The sequence below is a fragment of the Helobdella robusta genome (assembly GCF_000326865.2).
Source record: "Helobdella robusta unplaced genomic scaffold HELROscaffold_16, whole genome shotgun sequence".
NCBI classification, from domain to species: Eukaryota; Metazoa; Annelida; class Clitellata; order Rhynchobdellida; family Glossiphoniidae; genus Helobdella; species Helobdella robusta.
This window is the reverse complement of record NW_008703893.1, coordinates 1,613,381-1,621,852: the sequence shown is the minus strand read 5'-3', so window position 1 is coordinate 1,621,852 and position 8,472 is coordinate 1,613,381. Positions and strand designations below refer to the sequence as shown.

The following is an 8,472-nucleotide window of genomic DNA, read 5'->3' as shown; positions in this document are numbered from 1 at the left end:
GAATAGGTAAGTTAAGGCTACGTTGTAACACACACTCATTAATAGATTTAGGGTTTAAGTTTTATATTATTACTAAGTTGGAGCCCAAGGCATTACGTAGGTGGTGGGGTGGGTGCCGATTGGCAAATGAATTGGGCTCTTGAGTTTTTTTGTAACTTTAGGTAAGCTAGGGCTTAATTGTAATGAATAGGTAAGTTGAGGGTACGATAGCCGATAGACTCTGAATTTCGAAGTCTGTTGTCAGAGGTAAGCCTCGGTGGCCAGTGGTGTACCGGCAATGGTTTACTATCCGGACGGCAATGGTTTACTATCTGCACGGTAATGATTTACCATGCGGCATGGCCATAGTCTACTACCCGCACGGCTTCCGGACGGCAAATGGTTTACTATCCGCACGGCAATAGTCTACTATCCGCACGGCAATGGTTTTCTATCCGGTGCCCTGGCTGTCGGTGAACCTCTGTGCAAGGAAGGAGAATGAAGGGGGACTTTCGACTATCGTACCATTATCAATTTAATATAGATTAGTTAAGGTAATTGAATAGGTAGATAGGATTATTTTTATTAAGCAATTTGAGATGCAGGCACCGCTAAGCTTTCTAATGAGAATCTACTCTTTCTCTATCTTTCTCCATCAACACGGGCTGTGTTTCAACAACCTCGAGGAGGACTGGCACCAGTTTTGGAGGACAACGTAGGAACCGGACCGCATTCAACATTCTGCCTTTGTCGAATGGACGACGGTAAGTTTTTTTTACATTTTACTTACTTTATTTTTTTAAAATTTTATTTATTTGACATTATTTTCATTTTATAATTTATTTTTTTTTGCTTCTAAGATTCTAACATTCATTTACTACTACGCAAATAAAAAAATTTTGTTTACAGAATGATGAGAGGTGGGCAGTGGTGGGAGTCAGCACGTTTTAGATGGTGGTCTCATGATGATTTACATATGATGATGGTGGTGTAGGAAGAATCAGCTCGTTGGCTGTTCGACTGACACTCTGAAGTTCGGATGGTATTTTGTGTGCCGACCAGATAGTGGTGGTCGGTGCAATGGAAAGTACAGTAACGACGATTTTTGAAGTAAGGTTTAGTTTCGTTTTTTATTTTTCTCATTCGTTCATTTTATCACTCAACCTTTTAAATTATTCTTCTATTAATTGATTCGTTAATTCATTCTATTCATTAATTGAATCATTGGTTTATTAATTAATTCATTCATTCACTCATTCATTCAACCAATTATTCAATAAATCGACTTAATCATTTATTCGATCGTTCCTTTGTTCCTTGATTTACTAATACGCTATTAAAAAATGTCTACAGAATGATGAGAGGTGGGCTGTGGTGGGCACCAGCACGTTTCAGATGGAGGTCTCATGATGATCGTTCCGATGACAATTCGAAGATAACAACAACGACGGTTTTTGAAGTATGATTTATTTCTTTTTTTTTATTTTTCTCATTCATTCATTCATTCATTTTATCACTATCTTTCAAATTATTCCTCAGTTAATTTATTCATTGATTCATTCATTAAATCATTGGTTGATTAATTAGTTAATTTATTCATTCAACCAATCGTTCAATCATTCAGTTAATCATTTATTCGTTCGTTTCTTTGTTTCTTGATTTACTACTTCGCTAATTAATAAAAACTTGTCTACAGAATGATGAGAGGTGGGCTGTGGTGGGCGTCAGCACGTTTCAGATGGTGGTCTCATGATGATTGTTCCGATGATAAATCGAAGATAATGTTAAAGGTAAATTTGTTTTTGTCTCATTGTACCTTTGAAAGTACTCGAATTTGAACAAAGATTGAGTGTTATCTCAAAAAGATAAGTTGCCTATTTTTTCCAATTGCTTGTTTTTTATTTTAGTGAATTAATTTTTTTTTCAATTTATTTTTCAGTATCCGGTCAAATTCATTCCATCGATGCGTGTCAGATGATGGTCGGTGCAATGGAGGTTCGTCGGTAGTGAGTGAAGTTTCTGGAGAGTGAGCGCCCGCACATTTACATACACACACATCAATACAACACATACATACACAACATCCATTCATTCGGTGTCGTTGTTGCTATGTTTCTCTTCAACTTTATATTTTCTTTACTGTGAACCGGGCTTTAATTTAATTCATAGGTAAGTTAGGGACTGAGATGAGTTAAACAATTGTAGGTAGGCTAGGGCTTAACACTAGTTAAAAAGCTTCAAGTAAAATAAAAACGCTAAAATATGTTAAATAAAATACTTGAAACATCTAAAACGAGAAATACAAATTTGTAGGTAAGTGAGTTGAGTCAATGTTTATAAGTAAGCTAGGGCCCTGAGAGTAATTTTATTATAGGTAGGTGACTATTATTCTTGCGACTTCTTACTAGTTGTGTGATGTGTTTGTTTTCGCTTCACAACACCACACCAACAAAACTACATTTCATTCTCGTCGTCGCCTTAAATTGTACCTTTTTGAACAATCTTTTTAATAATGTCTATTTATTTATTCATTAAATGTTGACTGGTTTCTAGTTTTTTTTTAAATTGGTTATATAATTTTTGGATATTTCTTGATTTACTTTGTATATATGCATGTATAAATTATTTCTGTTTAGTATGTTGATTTAGTCATTATATGTTGTGAACTGTTCTTACTAAATGTTCATGTTACGTGGTTTATTATCCTTCGAGAACTTCTAAGGAGTGTGTATGATAATAATAATAATGGATAATAATTAGTTTTATCAGTCGATATTTTGTTATATTTGTTTATTTAAAACACGAATTTTAAAAAAAAATTGACATTTTAAAATTTTAATTAACCGTCACTTTTCATTTTTGAATGAATTCAAATAAAAGCAACTACTGTGTTTTTCTTTCTTTACTAAAATCTCGAAATTGTTTGTAGATCTGTACGGTTAACTGTTTGTTCGAGTTTGAACAGGCCTTGCAAATTTTTTTTATTTATTTTTGTTTTTATTTTTATTTGGTTCATTCAATTTAGTTGATTGATTGATCGGTTGATTGATCGGTTGGTTGATTGATTGACTGACAGACTGGCTGGCTGGCTGGCTGACCGACCGACCGACTGACTGATTGTTTGATTGTTTGATTGATTTATCTCATAGTATTGTATACATGAGAAAAAATCCGATTAAGCCAACCTACGGCTTCAGTAAGCCACTGTTCACCTGACAAAAGCAATTTCTATATTTATACTGACAAAAATAATTGTGATATGAATATATTGATTTATTTAAAGCATTATATGTACAAAAAAGTGCTATCGTAAGAGTTTTATGAAACCCTGTAAGCCAGTTTCTTATGAGCTCCAGCAGAATGTAAAATATTCATTGAATATAATGAAGATAGTTGTTCAAATAACAATTTTGATTTATTTAGGTTGTTTATTTCAAAAGCAAACCAATTTTTAACATGATCGAATAGTGTAAAAAAAAGGGTAACTATAGTTCAATCCTACTAAGCCAACCTTCGGCTTCAGTAAGCCACCGGATTTTACCGGACCAAAAGCAATTTTATATTCAAATTAACAAAAATAATTTAATAATACATAATTCTATTAATCATTATTAAAATTAAATAGAATTACTACAATGTTTTAAGCATATTAAATCAAGTAAATATTTCATTTAGCTTACTCGTTAAAATCCCTGCAATTTCGTAAGCCAACAATCAAAGCACGACAAATAGCCCGACCGATAGATCGAATTGATCGATTAGTCCTATTATTCTAGTTATGTGGTTTGGAGCAAGGGGAGACATTACTGAAAATAATTAAAAGTTGAAAAAATTGAGGTTCTTTGCATATCCCTGCTTCAACCCATAAGAAGGTGTTGTATGCTGGTAAATAGGCCTCCCCTTGTAACCACGTACTAAATATATCAATTCCAATTAAAAAAAAAATACCTGCCAGCAAATGAAGAACATGCGTCTAATTTGTAAACCAATAGCATCCGGAAAATTTCAATGGACGATTACTAATTGTCATCAAGCGGTGCGAGTTAAATGTCGGATGAATATTAAATAACTTTGCTAAATATTAAATAAATAGTTTTTAATTTTAGATTATTATAGCGGGTTTTAAAATGGCGACCGCACTTGGCAATGTCGTTTCGTGTACACCGAAGGGAGTTGTTATAAGAAATACGTTTTTGTATCAGTGGGCTTGTCTTCTGCTGGTTTCCTATTTAATTTGTGAGTGATTCAATTTAATATTTAATTAATCTTTGTGGCTCTGTTCTAAAATTAGTGCAGGTGTTCAGGGAAGGTAATAAAATAAATAAGTTATAACTTATAACTTATTTATAATTTTATAAGTATTATAAGTTGATTGATGATTAAGTTTAAATTAATTTAAAAGACTTTAAGTTTAGTGCTTATGTGTCTGTCTATCTAGCTAGTTAGTGAGTCTAGTGATTAAACCTAGTCTTGTGTCTCAGCATGAGTATGTGAGTGTGTCTTTCTTAACTTTATCTTCTGAAAATTATTTTAATTAAAACAAAAATAACTTTGGTGATTTATTTTCTGTTTAAAAAGTTGATTTATTATTTAATTTATTATTATGTTTAAAGTTTAATTAATGAAATAACAATAACATGATCTACATTATAATTGTTTGTAGATGGAAGTGATGTGACAGAGGTGGTTGTGACAAGAAGAAATAATGCTAATGTTGTGGTGTTCTGTCCTTACCCAAATACTGAAATTACTAATATGCGACAGGTATTTCAATATGGATTGCAACAGGTTAGGCATCAAAATTGTAGCAGCAAGGGATGCTTCTACAAAATTGAGAATTCAATTTTCAAAGTTGAAAGTTTGATCACCTGCAATATTTTCAAAAAAGCGGAAAAAGTTGAAACGCATATTTTCAATCTACTAGTTATAGGTTTGCTGTGGTTTATTCATTTTCAATTAGAGGAGGATGATAAATTAAATATTTTCTCGATGCTCAAATTATTTTAGTTTAAAAATTAAACTGATTAATTACAGTAGTTGATTTTTTAGTTAATCTATTTATTTTATTAACATTGATTACTTTTGACATGCATACAGATGATACAACTTTCAAATGCAGCCCAACCAAAACTGAAAACTTAGTTGGGAGGTCAGACTGTAGTACTGTGCATCAAAGTAACATCAGTCGGTCATGCTCATTAAGTGTTTATAATCCTAATCATGAAACAATCTCCCTTTCTTGGAAGTTTTACAACAGAGATGACCAGGAAGTTTTTTTTAATGAGAAAACTCCCATAATTGTACAACACAAACCCACAACTGACCCATCTCGACCAGATGAATATGCGGTCCAAGATTTTGTAAAAGTAACAAAAGAGATGGATGGCCTTAAATTGGAGTGTAGGCTCACTGCTGGCAATACTCATGTAACCGTCTGCTCGCTAGATAAGCTCTCTGTTCAGTGTTAGTTTATTATTTTATAAATGTTTAACATGTTTAACTTATTAAAAATGACCAAACTCAAAGTTTAACGGTTTACATTACTCTTCAACTAATATTTTTTTTTGAAACAATTTTAACCTAGTGTTTTTTTGATTTAGACTAACATATAACCTCACAGATGCAGAGAATACAACCAGTAAATTGCCAAAGCAGCTGGTAACAGAAGCAAAGCCCGTCAATTGCTCGGCCACCACGTCGTCGAGAAGATGTTCTTACAGCTGGCAGCACAGCTTGCAGGTTGACAACTCCCCACCAGAGCATCACACAATCGAAGGGTCTCAGTTAAATGCCACCCACATAAAGTCACCTGGATTGTATCGCTGCATAGCTAAGTGTAAGATGGACGATGGAGTTGAATGTTCATTACTGGCAGAGATGCTTGAAGTTGAGGGAGAGAGTGCGGGAAACAAACCTGGTCTGTTTCTCATTTTTTCTTCTTTCATTCAAATTGGCAGTGATTTTGACTTAATGAAATATTTTCAATTCTTCATTATATTGTTTTTCTTTTCGCATTTTAAAATATTTGTTAATTTAATTATTTCTTGATTTCAAATTTTTATATTTATTATTATTATTATAATTATTATAATCATATTTATTATTTATTATAATTCCTTATGATGATTCCAATGGATTGGGTGTCTTAATGTTTGGGCTTATGAACCTGTAGCAACAGCAGCAGGAGTTTCAGGACTGCATGCTGGGTTGGCTGGTGGAATCGTGGTCATCCTTTTTCTTCTTCTCTTCATTGTTCTTTTTTTTGTGTACAGGAGAAGGTTATTATTGCTGTTCTTGTGGATGTTTTTTTTTCCATACATTAGTCAGGGTAAAAAAATTAATTTTGAAAATTTAGTTGAAAAATTCCTATTAAAATTAGTTGAATGTGATTGTTGTGAGTTATAATGAACCTTTTTGCAGGAGTTATAAAAATGGTTTCAATATTTTTTAATTCCAGAAAAGCCCAGAAAGAATCAAAGCCTAAAGATGCTAATGAACTAAAAAATTTAAACCCAGGTAGCAATGGTTCTCAGGGCAGCAGCCCACAAACAACCTCTCAAACGACAACACAACCGGTGACATCAGCACAGACAACAACTAACTCAACTTCATCATCCACAGGCACATCAGCGGGCACTCCACTACCTCGCCTCCAACAACCGCCTCCCAACTTTCCCAGGCCATCGAGGACTCACTCCTTCAAGAAATCAAACTCATCCATAACTGCCATTCCAGAGGAACCAACAGCTGGCTCCAGGGGTTGGTTTTATTCTCACTTAACCCTTTTTTGGTTGTAACATGCTTAATTCACATGTTTAAATAGACGATCATTTTTTTGTTTGCGAATGGGCTGGCTACATTTTTGATATATGGAATTACACGAGTTTGTAATGTTTGTTACACCGTGACCACAACAGCTCTGACACAGATCGGCTACAGGATGACGCTGAACGATGTGGCTCCGGACACAGTCATCAGGGGAGTGTGCCATCTAGGGAGCAGAATTTACTGCGTGTGCGAGAAGTTCGATAGAGTCTTCACGTTCGTTGATGAGAATCCTTACAACAGAATTAAGGGAGAGGAGGTAGTTATCGCCAGCATGCTGATGGCCAGGGATCTTGCTGCTTGCTACCTCAGCAACTCGTTGTATGTCTGTGACTACTCTGCTAAGCAACTTGCTGCAATCTATAGGTGGCTGACTGCTTTGCCTGATTTGTTGTTTGATCTCAAGAAATAAAAGCCTAATTCGTTTGTTGGCGTGTCACTTTTAACTTAATTAATTTATTGTCAGTTTTATCTTAATTAATTTATTGTCAGTTTTATCTTAATTAATTTATGAGATGATTTTTAATTCAAATATGAAAAAAAAATGGTTTTTGAAAAACGTCAATTGTACATTTTTTTCAGGATTTTTCCTCACCTATCGACAGACGAAAAAGTGTGCAAGGGTTTGGTTGATGGCGTGCCCGCCAGCTCCACCGTTGATCCGACCACTAAGAACAGGATTGTCGTCATTCTCAAGGGAGACAAAAATATGTTGGTCGAGATTTACGACACTTCATCTACCTACTCGACATCTGGTAGCATTAACGAAACAGCAACCTGGCAGAAAATATCTGTCATAAAGTTACAACCGGACGCACGTCTTCCAATGAAGCTCTGCATATCTCTGCTGACAGACAAGGTGAACGAAGCAGGAGATGGTGCAAGCTGTCAACAAAAGATTTTGTACGTACTCTATGGATCTGGAAAGTATGACAAAAATGAATTTGCCTCCTACAAAATATCGAGACACATCATGGAGACTGGCAGAATTCTTGAAGAAGCGTATGATCTTTCGGAACTCAATCACTTAATCGACGGATCAAGGAAGTTTAAATCGTCATGCATCATTTCAGTTGACAGTAGCAACATCGGGACCATTCCTGAAGGTGTATTAATCATTCAGGAGTCTTCCAAACCGTGCGTGATACATGTAGACAAAGATTTGAAGCATCCAAGCAAGAGGCTGCAGCTGGACAGAATTGCCTGGAAAGGTTGTACCCACAGTAAATTAAATGCCATCATTGTCACAGTTCCTGGCGGGGGCAGCAAGCAGTATCCACAACTTGCTGTACACAATCTCGCAGAGGGTGCCGCTGTAGTTTAAGAATGTTGTGTTTTTTTTCTTTCTTTGTGTGTGTGTGTGTATGTTTGCACATATGTATATATATATACGTGTGTTTGTGTTTGTAAATATGTGTGTGTGCGTTTGTAAATATGTGTGTGCTTATATATATGTGTGTGTGTATATGTATTAAAAGGTTGTTTTTATAAAAAAATTATTCTACGTACATAGTCATTTTTAATTTCAACTTACAAACCACAAACAAACTGCTCTCAAATGATGACGATGACGACGACGATGAAAATGAGTATAATGATGATAAGATCGACGCGTGTTATTCTATTTTATCAGTTACATATTAACCGAAATGAAGATATTTACCGCTT

General features: G+C 34.6%; 1 protein-coding gene across 1 annotated transcript; it reads left to right on the top strand.

Annotated features, from left to right (window-relative positions):
- Positions 1–4,841: 4,841 nt before the first annotated feature.
- HELRODRAFT_190834 (hypothetical protein) lies at positions 4,842–8,362 on the top strand. The gene is made up of 7 exons (XM_009015525.1): positions 4,842–4,909; positions 5,077–5,442; positions 5,600–5,896; positions 6,152–6,257; positions 6,437–6,738; positions 6,897–7,170; positions 7,387–8,362. Exons 2-7 carry the CDS (start codon positions 5,358–5,360, stop codon positions 8,126–8,128), a joined length of 1,806 nt encoding a protein of 601 aa, XP_009013773.1. The 5' UTR covers positions 4,842–4,909; positions 5,077–5,357; the 3' UTR covers positions 8,129–8,362.
- The last annotated feature ends 110 nt before the right edge of the window (positions 8,363–8,472 follow it).

Excerpts from the sequence above, each read along its gene's own strand:
- HELRODRAFT_190834 (XM_009015525.1), top strand. The coding sequence starts at position 5,358 with ATGGATGGCCTTAAATTGGAGTGTAGGCTCACTGCTGGCAATACTCAT. Across the intron at positions 5,897-6,151 it reads GAGTGCGGGAAACAAACCTG|CAACAGCAGCAGGAGTTTCA; the intron begins GTCTGTTTCTCA and ends ATGAACCTGTAG. Across the intron at positions 7,171-7,386 it reads CAACTTGCTGCAATCTATAG|GATTTTTCCTCACCTATCGA; the intron begins GTGGCTGACTGC and ends CATTTTTTTCAG.